The sequence below is a fragment of the Caretta caretta genome, chromosome 3 (assembly GCF_965140235.1).
Source record: "Caretta caretta isolate rCarCar2 chromosome 3, rCarCar1.hap1, whole genome shotgun sequence".
NCBI classification, from domain to species: Eukaryota; Metazoa; Chordata; order Testudines; family Cheloniidae; genus Caretta; species Caretta caretta.
Window position 1 is genome coordinate 210,208,170 of NC_134208.1, and position 14,702 is coordinate 210,222,871.

The following is a 14,702-nucleotide window of genomic DNA, read 5'->3' on the forward strand; positions in this document are numbered from 1 at the left end:
GTTTTTGAATGTGCCGAGTGCACACCAGGATAGGAAATTCTCCATCCAGTGGGAGTGAGGTGCAGGCATTGTGTGGGCTGCATGCGAGTGAAGTGAAAAGCATTTGCCATGCAACCGCTGCGTGAAACATTCTGGGTGATGGACCCCAGCCAGGCAGTGGGTGCCGGCCCTGCCTTTCACATCCCTCCCTGTCACGCCACCACGTTCCCTGCTGTTTCTCTTGGAACCTGATGTCTTGGCTCTGTCAGCAACGTGGGAGGACCTGAATCGACCTGTATGCCATACATGTCATGCCTGGCACACAGGAATTGCAACACTGGTCCATCTGGTCCCTTATCCTGTCTCCGATGGCCGTCAGCACCAGAGGTTTCAGCGAGAGGCACAAGAAACCCTGTGTCATGGCTCTGTCCCTCTAATGGCGGTTCAGTTTACAAGCCTGCTACTGGCTGCGAGCTAATAGGCCTGGTGCTTTGGCTCAAGCCAAGTGGTAGCTGCTGTTGCTTTTAGGTTGAGGGTTCGGTCCGCTAGGATGATCCACCCAGTGGTGTCATTGGTAGGTGGTGACCCACAGGGAGCTTTGAACTCCTCTGAAGCTCCGGGCAGCTTACCGGGCCATGGGGAGCACGGGATCCCTCCTAGCAAAGTGTCTCTCACTGGCCCTGATCCTGGTTGAAGCGTGGGGGGGGAGGGATGAGTCTTTGACACTCTCTGTGCTAACAGTACAGGCCAGATTCCAAGATTTGTGTTTTCTTCACATTCTTTGTTAATTTGCCAGGGGAAGGTGTGGTGGATGCTCATGGGGTTTTGTGCCATGAGTGTGGAGTTTCTCCTGAGGGTTAATGCTTAGCTGAAATCCTCCTTTTGGCATGGCACAGCCCAGTGCGAAAACATAAACCCCAGGCCGGCTTGGCACGTCGCTTGGGCATTCCCTCTTGTTCCATGCGTTAAACTACAGGGGTTCTCAGACTTCATGGCACCGCGACCCCCTTCTGACAACAAAAGTTACTACCACCCCTGGCCAGGGGGCGGGGGGGAGGAGGGGGTCAAAGCCGAAGCTCAAGGGCTTCAGCCCCAGGCAGGGGGCCTGTAACCTGAGCCTCACCGCCCAGGGCTGAAGCCCTCAGGCTTTGGCTTCGGCCCTGGGCAGTGGGACTCGGGCTTCGGCCATGGGCCCCAGCAAGTCTAAACCAGCCTTGGTGACCCCATTAAAACGGGGTCATGACCCACTTTGGGGTCCCGCCCCACAGTTGAGAACCCCTGCGTTAAGGTCTTGCTTTAAAAGGACTGGGTTAGAAAAGGCCAGGGAAGTCCCCACTCGGGGCTCCGGTGGGCCGGGCGATCTCCCTGCGTGGAGCGGCTGGCAGGATCGGGGCCTACGTTTGTTAGTCTCTAAGGTGCCACAAGTACTTCTTTTCTTATTGCTTCCGTCGTTATACCTGCTATCAGGGGTCGGATGCAGATTTGGGAGGTCTGATGTTTAATTTTCATGTTAGTATTTATTTCACACCCCCCCTCAGGAAAATGGGAGCCGTTACTGCAGTGTGAGCAGTGTTTCTGAGTGACCAGCTAAGACCCCTGTGGGAGGAAGGAAAAAACCAGCATGGATGGGCTCCTAGAACAGACCAGTGTGCTAATGCACGGGAAAATCGCTGAAGCTGGGAAAAAGAATGGCTTAATTAACACCAGGAACTTAATGGCGGAGAACAGAGATGGCCTGGTCTCCGTGTACCCAGCCCCACAGTACCAGAGCCACATTGTGGGCAATCTCGCTGCTCAAAGCAGGAACGACCCGGTGCAGCAGCTGCTGGACCCCAATACGCTCCAAGAGACGGTGGAGTCCTACTACCACCCCAACCTCATCCTCTACTCGGAGAACGTGCTGCGCTCCTGGGGGGAGAGCGTGAGCGCCGAGTGCTGTGAGACGACCTTCATCGAGGACCGCTCCCCCACCAAGGACAGCCTGGAGTACCCCGACAGCAAGTTCATCGACCTCTCCGGCGACGACATCAAGATCCACACCCTCTCCTATGACGTGGAGGAAGATGAGGATTTCCAGGAGCTGGAGGTCAGATATTGCATGTTGCCTGTTGGAGAGGGATGCTGGGGGGTGTTATTTTGAATGATATGGGAGGGGCATGATGCTCATTTCGAGCACTGGTGCGGCCCCGATCCTGCAAGGCACTTGAGCACACACATGACTGTAACTTCTCAGGTGAAACCTCCAGCCCCATTGAAGCCCCTGGCAAAATTCACATTGAGTTCAGTGGGGCCAGAATTTCACCCGTCCACTTCCACTGGAAGCCTGTGAGGCTCCCTACAGTGCACGTGCTTTGCTGGGCTGCGGCCTGGATCGTCTTGCCTGGATCTGGCTACCACTAGCTGCCCTAAGAAGTGTGTCCATGTAAGACGTTACTGTGTTATCAGCCCTGAACTGTAGCCTCACATGGTCCAAATAAAACCTAAGAGGCTAAGTATTTCTTTATGTTGTTCCCTGGCCAGGGGGTTTCTCCATTCAAAAAGGCCCAGATGGGAAGAGTTTGCAAGCTTCTGGTTTCCCTAGGGCTAGCATTACCCTTTGATTGGCTCATGGACATGCAACAAAAGGCAGAAATGTTTTTTTTCTTTGCGGTTTCTGTACCGATAGAGCAGGGAAAGGGGAATTCTTCATGTCCGGTTTAGTAGCCGTCAGGCTGTCTTGGCTACCAACTCCACGCGAGAGACATGGTCTTAACAAGGTATGCCAGAGGAGTTTGCTGTAAGAACCCTGTCCTGCGGCGTTTGCCAGTCAGCTCTGGGGACTGGGATTTTAGGACAACAAATTGCCCAGCTGTCCCCTTCAAAGCCAGCTCCTCCATGTAGGGTTCGATGTAGATAATTATCATGGGTGTTTAATTGCATGATCCTGTTGTTGACACATCTGGCCCTAAATCCTGCACCGAGAGCCCCTCCCTTTCGGTGAACTCAAACCAGCCAGGCCTTCTGAGGCCACCTGGAATTTCTGGCTGGAGCAAGCTGCAGACCGCCCCTGGAACCGACGTGCCGGGGGGATCAGTGGAGGGCCTGTGTGTGCACTGAATGGGCTTCTCCCTCTTTCACAGGATTCTGTGGTTTTTAACAACAAAATATTCAAAAGGAGCCCAGTCCAAACGGGGCCTGCTGTGATCCGGGGGGCTCTTCCTGAGAAGTCTAATGGCTGTTCGGTCAGGTCTGGCCTGTGTCACTGTGCACAAAGGGGGCCGTGTGGTTCTGAAAAGCTCTCTGCAAAACCTGGGGCGGGGGGAGTAGCCTCACGCTTTCCCTCTTTGCTTTCCAAGGAGGTAGGAGAGACGCCCTCTTTCCCCTTCCGTCACTGTAGGGAGCAGCATTGGCTGGTGGCTTGGGCACTGGGCTCAGGAGACCTGCGTCCTGTTCCCACGTCTGCCCCGACCTTCAATGTGACCTTGAAGCGTTCTGTGCCCTGGTTAGATTGCACGGCCTCTGGAGCACAGCGCGTCGCACGCCAGGCGCACGACAGCGCCGGGCACAACCCAGCCCCCGTCTCAGTTGGGGGCTCCAGCTGCTACTGTTCTACCACAGAGGCAGTTCTGCTGGAGGGGTGGAGCTGGGCTGATTGCTGCATCAGCACAAGTGCTTCGAGCAGCCCCGGTCCATGGGACGTCCTCCCCTTGGATCCTGGGTAGAGTTTGGGTCACCCCAGCTGGGACAGAGTAGCTCCAGGGGAAATGCTCGGCGGAGGTGCCCATCTGAGGAGAGAAGAGCGGCAGGGAGTCTGCGTGTCTGAGAGAGGCGGGGAAGAACGTGTGTTGTCTGCACCTGGCACAACGGGGCCCTGGTCTCGGTTGAGGCTCCTAATATGGCAAACACACAGCAATTGTCCCCCTGGCCCAAACAGGCAGGGCAGGTTCCTGTGGGGGCCCCGTCTCTCTACACCGCGGGGGTCTATTGTCTTGGTGCTCAGTGGGCACTGGGGCTGCGATAAGCCCTTGACCCGCCTTGAGCCCAGGCTGAGACGATGGCACATGCAGACGTGGGGGGGAGAGTAGATCTGTGCATGATCCCACTCGCAGAGACGCAGTGCGAGGCCCGTGCCAGGGCTGCGGCGTCATGGAGCCCCCAGGCGGCTGGCTCTCAGCCAGAAGAACGCTGCCTTAGCGCGGCTGGCTATGCAGAATTGGCAGCTGCTGGTGGGAGCTGAACGCTTCATGTCAAGCCAGCTCCGGTAGCTGCTTAAGAGAGCACCTGCCACGGGGGAGGGTCCCTGAGCCCTGCTGACGGCAAGGGGAGAGCATGAACGGGCTAACCTCGACCCACCGCACCCTGGATCAACCCCGTCATTGGGCCCCCCAGTGCTATCGCAACCGAGCACCTCCGAGTCGAGAGCGAAGGTGACCTCCCGGCCCCCCTGTGAGAGGGCGAAGTATCACAGCACTGAGACAGAGAGGTTATGGCCCAGGTTCTCCAAGGCAGTTGGGTACCTAGCTCCCAGTGAGCTCAATGAAACTCAGCTGCCTCAATGGTCCTGAGGAGAGGAGCCCAAGGTCAGAGGCTATGGCAGACCGAGGACTTGAATGCAGAGCCCTGATTTCTGGCCTTCTGCCTCAGCCCCACACCCTATCTTCACAGCCGCTCCTGTGTCTCACCCCCTGCCCGCTCCCTTACGGTGCTAATGCCTCGCCTCTGAATGTGACACAGAGAGGGAACTGCAAAGGGACCCTAGTGCAGGTCTCCCTGGGGGGGTCCCCGGCAATGGGAACGTGTAGCCCTAACATGCCTCTCTGGGTGCGGTCCCTGCATCCGTTCACGAGAATCTGTTCACGTGGCTAATCCTAGGCTGGAAGTTGCCACAGTGTGAATGAAGAAAACATTAGCGCAGCAGCGGCTGAGGTGGGGAATGAGCTGCGCTGGGTTGTTAATGACATAAAAATGTCTCTGTCTCTGTCTAAAAGAAGAAAAGAGCTTCTGAATGACACCGCAGGAGCCCTGCAGACTAACAGTGCTCATCACCAGTTACTGGTGAGCGAAGGAGTCTCCCTCCTCCTGGCAATAACACGGAGGACGGGAAAAGGGTTTCATCCCACCGGCTTCCCTGGCTGTGCCGCAGAGTTGTTAAGGCAGATCAGCAGTAAAGGGAAATGTAAGCAGAGATCCAAGTCTTTTTTCATCAGCCTTTGGAGAGACTCAAAAAATTTGATCCTGCCATCCCGTATGTGCGGCACATCGCTGTGTATCTGGGAGAATCAGCTGCTGTGGCAAGAGACAGTTAGATGTGAGCTGCATGGCCCAGTGCCCATTCAAGGCACAGATTTGCAAGGGAAGTGTTCTCTTCCCCACACATCTGCGTTGTGGCTTCTTTCTGGGGCTAACCCCCCCCCGCCGTAGACCCTTTCTAGGCGGGCCAACGTGTGGCCAAGGCCTTGTCTACATGGGAAAGTTATACCGGTTTGAATTTACATTGGTGGTTAAACTGGTTTAGCTAAATATTGAATCAACAATATTTAATAGGCAGCAGGTTTAAAACAAACAAAAGGAAGTATTTCTTCACACAACGCACAGGCAACCTGTGGAACTTCTTGCCAGAGGATGCTGTGAAGGACAAGACTATAACAGGGTTCAAAGAAGAACTAGATAAATTCATGGAGGAGAGGTCCATCAATGGCTATTAGCCAGGATGGGCAGGGATGGTGTCCCTAGCCACTGTTTGCTGGAAGCTGGGAATGGGCGACAGGGGATGGATCACTTGGTGAGTCCCTGTTCTGTTCATTCCCTCTGGGGCACCTGGCATTGGCCACTGTCGGCAGACAGGACACCTGGCTAGATGGACCTTTGCTCTGACCCAGTCTGGTCGTTCTTATGTAACGTTGAATTTCATCTGCTGTTTTGTTGTCTAGTTACCCGGTTCAGTGAGATTCCTTTGTAACTCTTTGCAGTCTGCTTTGGACTTAACTATCTTGAGCATAGGCACCAACTTCCTCTCTACCCAGGGGGTGCTCGACCTCTCCCACCTCCACCTCAGGCCTGCCCCCACTCCACCCCTTCCTCCGAGGCCCACGCTGTCTCTTCCCACCCCCTCCGCCGAGCGCACCCTGTCCCTGCTCCTTCCTCTCCCCGCCCCCAGCTAGGGTTGCCAATTTTGATTGATGAAACCTTCAGGAATACATCCATGTAACATAATCTTTAATTCCTGGAGACTCTGGGACAATCCTGGAGGGGTTGGCAACCCTACCCCCAGCACCTCCTGCATGATGCAGAACAGCTGATCGCGGTGGGCCCAAGGTGCTGAGAGGGAGGGGGAGGAGTTGATCCATGGGAGGGTGGGGGGGGTGCTTGGCTACCAGTGGCTGCTAAGCACATGCTAATTTTTTTTTCCGATGGGCACCTATGATCTTGAGTAATTTTATATTGTCTGCAGACCTCCCTGCCCCCTCACCGTTCACCCCTTTTCCCAGATCATTTGTGAATATGTTGAACAGCCCTGGTCCCAGCACAGATCTCTGTGGCACCCCGCTATTTACCTCTCTCCACTTTGAGAACTGACCATTACTTCCTACGCTTTGTTTCCGGTCTTTTAACCTGTTACTGATCCAGGAGAGGGAAGGTCCTCTCCCATGGCAGCTTAGTTTGCTTAAGAGCAAACTCAAGACTTTCTGAAAGTCCAGGTACACTCTATCATGTACATTAGATCAGCTGGATCACCCTTGCTCGCATGCTTGTTGACACCCTCAAAGAATTCTAATAGACGGGTGAGGCTTGATTTCCCTGTACAAAAGGCATGTTGACTATTCGCTAACCTATTTTGTTCATTTATGATAATTATGTTCTTTAATATAGTTTCTACCAATTTGACTGGTGCTAAAGTTCAGCTTACCAGCCTGTAATTGCCAGATCACCTCTGGAGGCATTTTTTAAAACTGGGTGTCACATTAGCTATCTTCCACTCATCTGAGACAGAGGCTGATTTAAGCTATATGTTATGTACCACAGTTAGTCGTTCTACAGTTTCATATTTGAGTCCCTTCAGAACTCTTGGGTGAATCCCATCTGGTCCTGATGATCTATTACAGTTTAATTTATCAAACTCTTCCAAAACCACCTCTGCTGACACTTCAATCTGGGACAGTTCCTCAGATCTGTCACCTAAAAAGAATGGCTCAGGTGTGGGAATCTCCTGCACCTCCTCTGCAGTGAAGACTGGTGCAATGAATTCATTTAGTTTCTCTGCAAGGCCTTATCTTCCTTGAGTGCTCCCTTAGCACCTTGGTTGTCCAGTGGCCCCAAAGATTGTTTAGCAGGCTTGCTGATTCTGATGTACTTAACAATTTTTTTGCTGCTAGTTTTGGTGTCTTTTGCTAATTGATCTTCAAAATCTTTCTTGGCCTGCCTGATTATACATTTACACTTGACTGGCCGGAGTTTATGCTCCTTTCTATTGTCCTCGGTAGGATTTGACATGCATTTTTTAAAGGATGTCTCTTTGCCTCTTAACATCCTCTTTTAATCTGTTGTTTAGCCATGGCGTAATTTTTTTTTGTCCTCTTACTCTTTTTTTAATTTGATTGATTTTTATTTGGGGTATACATTTTAGGTTGAGCCTCTATTCTGCTTTTTTAAAACAGTTTCCATGCAGTTTGTGGGCATTTCACCTTTGTGACTGTTCCTTTTAATTTCCGTTTAACTCGCTTCCTCATTTTTGTGTAGTTCCCTTTTTGAAGTTAAATGCGACTGCGGTGGGTTTCTTTGGTATTTTCCCCCCCTGCACGGATGTTAAATTCAGTTACATTACGGTTGCTGTTACCAAGTGATTCAGCTATATTCCTCTCTTGGATCAGATCTTGTGCTCCATTTAGGACTAAATCAAGAATTGCCTCTCCCCTTGTGGGACTAATTGCTCCGAGAAGCAGTTATTAATCATGTCTAGAAATTTTATCTCTGCATCCTGTCCTGAGATGACACCCAGCCAGTCATAATGGGTATACTTGAAATCCCCCATTATTACTAAGCCTTCTGTTTTTGTTTCCTTTCTGATTTCCCTGAGCATTTGACCGTCATGGTCACCGTCCTGGTCAGGTGGTCGGTAGTGTATCCCTGCTGCTATACTCCTATTATTCAAGCACAGAATTTCTCTCCATAGAGATCCTATGGTACAATTTGATTCATTTAAGATTCGTACTCTCTTTGACTCTCTGTTTTTTTCACATACAGTGCCACTCCCCCACCAGCACAACCTGCTGTGTCATTCCTGTATACTTTATACGCTAGGACAACTTTGTCCCCTTGTTTATCCTCATTCCACCACGTTTCTTGGATAGCTGTTATATCCGTATCCTCAGTGAATACCTGACACTCAAGTTCACCCGGTTTAGTATCTAGCCGTCTGTTTGCAGTGGTGTTGGAGCCATGTTGGTCTCAGGATGTTGGAGAGCTGAGGTGGGTGAGGTAGTTTTTAAAAGGTGCATTTTTGTCTTAACCGCTTCTTCTACTCTGTTGTGTAGCCACAGCAGCACTGCTTTGGTCCTCTTAGGGTTTGTTTTTTAATTTGGGTTTGAGCCTCCCGTATGCTGTTTCTAAAGGGTTTCTCTGCCTGTGGCTGTTCCTTTATAATTTTGCTTTACCAACAGAAGTTGGTCATTAAAAGATATTACCCAACCTACTTTGTCTCTCTATTTAGACTTCGAGCATTTGTAATAAGCACTTATAACATTTGTCTGTATTTAGTTGTCTGCCTTCCTGTGATGTAATTGAATGGGACTCTTTTTCATTTGACTGTTTCTCTTGAGTTCCTGTCTGTACTTTATCAACTTCTATCCTCTCCTCTTTGCTAGGACACAGATTATCCCGTTTAATAAATCCTCCCCTCAGAGATGTCTCTGTCTGAACCATGTGCTCTTCTGCACCCGTCGGCTTTCCCTCGGCCCTTAGTTTATAAACTCCTCTGTGACCTTTAAAATGTGAAATGCTAGCTGTCTGGTTCCATTTTGGTTTAGGTGGAGCCCATCCTTCCTGTATAGGCTCCTCCTTTCCCAAAAGGTTCCCCAGTTCCTGCTAAACCTAAACCCCTCCTCCCTACACCATTGTCTCATCCATACACTGAGACTCTGCTGTTCTGCCTGGCCCTGTGCATGGAACTGGAAGTATTTCAGAGAATGCTACCATGGAGGTCCTGGACTTTAATCTCTTGCTTGACAGCCTAAATTTGGCCTCCGGGTCCACTCCCCTATCCCTGTGTCTCTGGTGCCAACATGTACCACAGTCACCGGTGCCATCCCTGAACTGTACATAACTCTGTCTAGATGTCTCGAGGTGTCCGTAACCTTTGCACCTGGCAGGCAGGTCTTTATGTCAGGGCTAATGGCTAGACAACCCACCAAATAAGGCTTTATTAAAATACGGCACAAGTTCCTTACTGAGGTATTCTTCTGTGGCTGGGCTGCTGTCTCTACTCCAGGAGTATCATTCATCATACCACGCTCGCTCTGCTATGCTAACGTCTTAGTAATGAGCTTATTAAAGAAACCCAAGTTATTGATGAAATACAGGAGTGAGAGAGTGAATTATTCATACATAGAGCATAAGAGAATGGATTTGAGTTCTCTTGTTAAAAAAAAATCCACCGATGACTGAAATATTATCTGTAAAATGAAAAAAAAAAAGTGTTTGAGTGAATAAAAACCGAAAGCTGTCCCTTTGCCCGAAGAATCGCAGCACAAGGCCAAGGAGCCTAGAGGTGGATCTATTGCACCTGAGCTCTCCGCTCAAGTCTCGTGAAAATCGCTACATCTGTCTCAGTGCTTATGTGGCCCTTTTCTCCATCGTGTCTACGTGCCCTGGACTCGTGCCTGGATTTCCAGCCTCACAGGGCTCTGCTCCCATTGTACAGGTGGGGAACTGAGACCCGAGGGGCCTCGATGACTTGCCCAAAGTCCCGTCAAGGAGAGTTTTGTCATTGATTTCAGGGAAGACAGGATTTCACCCCTGGTCTCTGTGTTAACAAACTCTACTTACTGTGTGGCATCTACGTGGAGGATGAAACGGTTGATGGGATTCTAAGGCCTCTTATGACTGAAGTCAGACTTGGATATTGATTCTAAAATTCCTGGGTGAGAGCTCGGCTTGTACAACACGTGCCCAGAACAAACACCAGTGAACAAGGTTGTTTCCATTCTCCTTGGACAGGCTGGCGCATGCTAAAGCCATGTATGTTCCTTTGAGTGGAGCTACCATGAAAAACATACAGTTTGGTTCTGTGGGGGGAGCCGTTTCATCCAATGTTGGAAAATGAATTGCCTTCCACCCTAATGCAGTGATGAACTTCGTGCTGAGATGGCTCAATATTCCAGCAATGCCTCTTCAGAGCGTGCAGAAAGCGGAATGGTCCAATTCTCATCTCGGATGCACAGAATCCCCTTTTTGGAAGAAACCCTATAGGGCTTGCACACGAATGGGATTTTAGACCTAGGAAACAATAATGCAACATGCACCTGAGATGGAAATCTGGTATTTAACAGACCTTTGCAGTTTCTATGGCATTTATGTGAGCTGAAGAATCTATCTCAGGTATTTGTGTGCCCCCAATTGCTATAGTATTCGTGCACCTCACAATCTTGACGATATTTATCCTCAGAATGCCCCATGAAATAGGGAAGAGCTCTTAGCCCCATTGTACAGATGGGGAGCTAAGGCACAGAGAGGCTAAGTGACTGGCCCAAGGTCTCTCACACACAATCTGTGACAGAGTAGGGACTTGAGCTCCCATCACCTGAGCACCAGGCCAGCACCCTAACCACTAGATCATCTTTCTTTCTGGAATATTAATGCAAATGCAAACCTATGGGCCGAAGCCTGCAAACACACTTTACTCCCTGGCCTCGTCATGCTGCAGCCAAGCTATGCCCGTGTGTACAGGTCTCTAGAGCCCCAAGTCCCAGAATAGCGAACTCTCTCCTGGGTTTTCATTAGAAACCATACAGTTTGCAGGGTTCTAGAACTTAGTGGTAACGGCCGATTCTCGTCAGTCAGCGCCTGAGCTGAGAAACGGAATTTTGTTCTTTGACACAGTTTGTATTCAGTCCCTGTCATCTTGTTTTATTTTCTTAGTTAATGAAAACCAAACTGCTTTTCTTTTCTTCCTTTTTTCTTTGATTTCAGGTGTGAGTTTGGGAGTTCTCCATCCACAAACTAGCTTTGATGTTTGAAATGCATGTTTGCAAGGTACCAGCTCTCAGGTGCCATCGAGCTTTGCGGCTGTATTTGTCTTTCCATTTAAAACGAATGACCTGTTAACATTAACAGAAGCACCTGGGGTAGCAGCATTCCTGGACGCTATGGTACTGATCCGATCATAGGACTTTTGTGACCTTGACCCAGATTCAGTGATGTCCTTCCCCATTTACCCTCCCTGCCACCCCAGTTGCATAGAACAGTGTGAAGTGTGTTGTGAAAAGCGAAATCAAAACAACAAGTTTTGCTGGGATGTTCAAAGGGGCCCAACTCCCATGGGACTGTCAATGACAATTTGGTCCTTACCTCCCATAGGGCCCTTTGAAATGCCCCAGCCTTAGTTCCCAGCACTGCGAGGTCTGCAGCCATCCTTATCTCCTGCAGGAGCAAGGTCTATAACGTAAGTCCTGGCCTCACAGATATTCTGTCCCCCACATGCGCTGGCTGTGGTGAAATGTTCATCGTTCCAGTGGGTTATAGCTGGTGGGGGGAGGAGCTTTAGGGTGGGTAAGGGAATAATCTGTTACAGGCAGAAGAGACAGATTGAGAAGTTCAGGTCAGACCCCCTCCCCACATTTCATGGTTCTACTATGTAGGCAATTAATTAACAGGCTGTACTAGTTATGTTTTATTTGCATTCAATCTTTTTCCCCCTGAAAGGAAATATGTTAATAGAAGCCACTGGAGTCTGTAGACACTGAGCTCTGCCAAGCCATAGGGATATTAACACTTGTTATCCATGCATGAGACTTGGGGATACTTTTCAGTTGTCTCTTTACCAGCCTTCCTCTGAGTCACACTTACTACACCTGGGGTCCAGACATAGAATCATAGAATATCAGGGTTGGAAGAGACCTCAGGAGGTCACCTAGTCCACCCCCCGGCTCAAAGCAGGACCAATTCCCAACTAAATCATCCCAGCTAGGGCTTTGTCAAGCCGGGCCTTAAAAACCTCTAAGGATGGAGATTCCACCACCTCCCTAGGTAACCCATTCCAGTGCTTCACCACCCTCCTAGTGAAATAGTGTTTCTTAATATCCAACCTAAACCTCCCCCACTGCAACTTGAGACCATTACTCCTTGTCCTGTCATCTGCTACCACTGAGAACAGTCTAGATCCATCCTCTTTGGAACCCCCTTTCAGATAGTTGAAAGCAGCTATCAAATCCCCCCTCATTCTTCTCTTCTGCACACTAAACAATTCCAGTTCCCTCAGCCTCTCCTCATAAGTCATATGCCCCAGCCCCCTAATAATTTCCGTTGCCCTCTGCTGGACTCTCTCCAATTTGTCCACATCCTTTCTGTAGTGTGGGGCCCAAAACCGGACACAATACTCCAGATGTGGCCTCTCAGTGCCGAATAGAGGGGAACAATCGCTTAGCCAGTCAGTCAGTCACCAGCCTGTAGCAGTACATGGGATTCTTCCATCCTAAGTGCAGGACTCTGCACTTGTCCTTGTTGAACCTCATCAGATTTCTTTTGGTCCAATCCTCTAATTTGTCTAGGTCACTCTGGACCCTATCCCTACCGTCCAGCATATCTACCTCTCCCCCCAGCTCAGTGTCATCCGTGAACTTGCTGACGGTGCAATCCACACCATCCTCCAGATCTTTAATGAAGATGTTGAACAAAACCGGCCCCAGGACTGACCCCTGGGGCACTCTGCTTGATACTGGCTGCCAACTAGATATCGAGTCGTTGATCACTACCCGTTGAGCCTGACGATCTAGCCAGCTTTCTATCCACCTTATAGTCCATTCATCCAGTCCATACTTTTTTAACTTGCTGGCAAGAATACTGTGGGAGACCGTATCAAAAGCTTTGCTAAAGTCAAGATATATCAAGTCCACCGCTTTCCCCATATCCACAGAGCCAGTTATCTCGTCATAGAAGGCAGTCAGATTGGTCAGGCATGACGTGCCCTTGCTGAATCCATGCTGACTGTTCCTGATCACCTTCCTCTCCTCCTAGTGCCTGTGCCATGTACATTGTACATAGCCACAGCAAGGCCAGACGGGCTCTATACTGGGATGGTAAAACGAGCTGTCTGGTAACCGTTCCATCGTGGGAGGATGTGTGCACTGTTTCTTGAAAACTGAGGAGGAAACCAGACTGGGGGGAGATGGGAGGCGGCAGCTCTATAGTGAAGCAGAGAAAAAAGGGAGAACTCCTCGTAGTCTAATCAGTGCCCTCCATCGGTGTCATTGTGCTTCTTTACTGTTGTCACTGGCACACCGTGCCGGTTGACGTGCAGGGCCAAACGCTCCACAAGTCTTAACCAATGGAGCTGCAAGCATTTACAGGAGCTGAGAGTTTGGGTCTACGCATCCTAAGTGAGGGTCACCTAGAGGGCTCCACCATTGCCCGGAAGTGAGCTGTGTTTCTGGGACAGCCCTCCAGCCTGTACAGAATAGAAGCATTTCAAAGCAAGGATTTCTGGAGCAGGTTTTTCAGAAGCAAAGTATATGAAATACCAACTACGTTGAGCTTCCATTTAGGTTCTGATTGAAGTGTGCTTTAGAAAGTAAAGGACAATTCATCACTGATTCTCAGCCCATCTTTAGGGACATAAACACGCCCCCTTTACTGCACACATACCGCTCTTGTGAGTTGGAGAGATTGTTGAAAGCTCCCGGGATTAGCTCCCTGCCATTCTCCAAAGAATATGGATATTTAGACGGCATCTTCACACTTGCAATTACTGCTCTCCGAGAAGAGGGCATGATTTGGCCAGGTGTGGCACTCTCCATCCTGCTCTGAGGTCGATTTGTATATTGCCATCTGAAAAATCCTGTTCCAGAGGCAATGCATTGAATGTAAGTTACTGCTCACCCTGAGACATAGTAATTCTTGGTGTCTAGATATACACATTCAAAATCCAGGAAGAGCAAGGATGGGCTCAGACAGCCACACTTTGGTTCAAGCATTTGGCTGTGTTTTGGATTTACAAGGATAAAATCAAAAGCTTGCTTAGTTTTGGATTCAGAGTCCACATGAAGCAAGGAATGGCCTCAAGCTTTCTTAGGCAGGTACTGTAAGGAAAGGGGCTGGATTAATTCTAGAAACAGCAGCAGAACTGTGCTGGTGATGGTCTGGAGATTGTCATAGCATAGAAAAGGGTTAAATGGGAAAGTTGTGCCATTGGAACCATGTTTCTTACAAAAGATCATTTTGAACGCAATAAATCCACCTACAGTGCAATCAATGAGCCAGCCAGAACCTCTCATTGATTCCATGGTACAGTCGTGCACACCGATATTTGCAGCTCCAGCAATAAGCCTTATGGGGAAAGCAGTATATCTGGCGATGCACAAGTGTCTGAAATCTGCTCTGCTCATTCATGTTTCACTTTGAGTCAAAGTTTGTTACTTTGTCCACAGCAGAGGCCCTTAAGAGTGGTAAATCAGAAATACAGTGCCTTCTGTAATGTTTCTTCTCTACATTGTGCTGCTATATAAGAATGGCCATTCTGGGTCAGACCAGTGGTC

The 14,702-nt window shown here is 49.7% G+C and overlaps 1 protein-coding gene across 7 annotated transcripts in view; it reads left to right on the plus strand.

Annotated features, from left to right (window-relative positions):
- The window catches only part of SYNDIG1 (synapse differentiation inducing 1), a 92,032-nt gene that overhangs the window by 18,505 nt on the left and 58,825 nt on the right, over nt 1–14,702 (plus strand). For all 7 annotated transcript variants that reach the window (XM_048842283.2, XM_075127320.1, XM_048842284.2 and 4 more), the window contains exon 2: nt 1,518–2,065. In XM_048842283.2, the coding sequence (XP_048698240.1) occupies nt 1,601–2,065 (465 nt within the window). In that variant the 5' untranslated portion in view covers nt 1,518–1,600. The remainder of the gene's footprint in view (nt 1–1,517; nt 2,066–14,702) is intronic.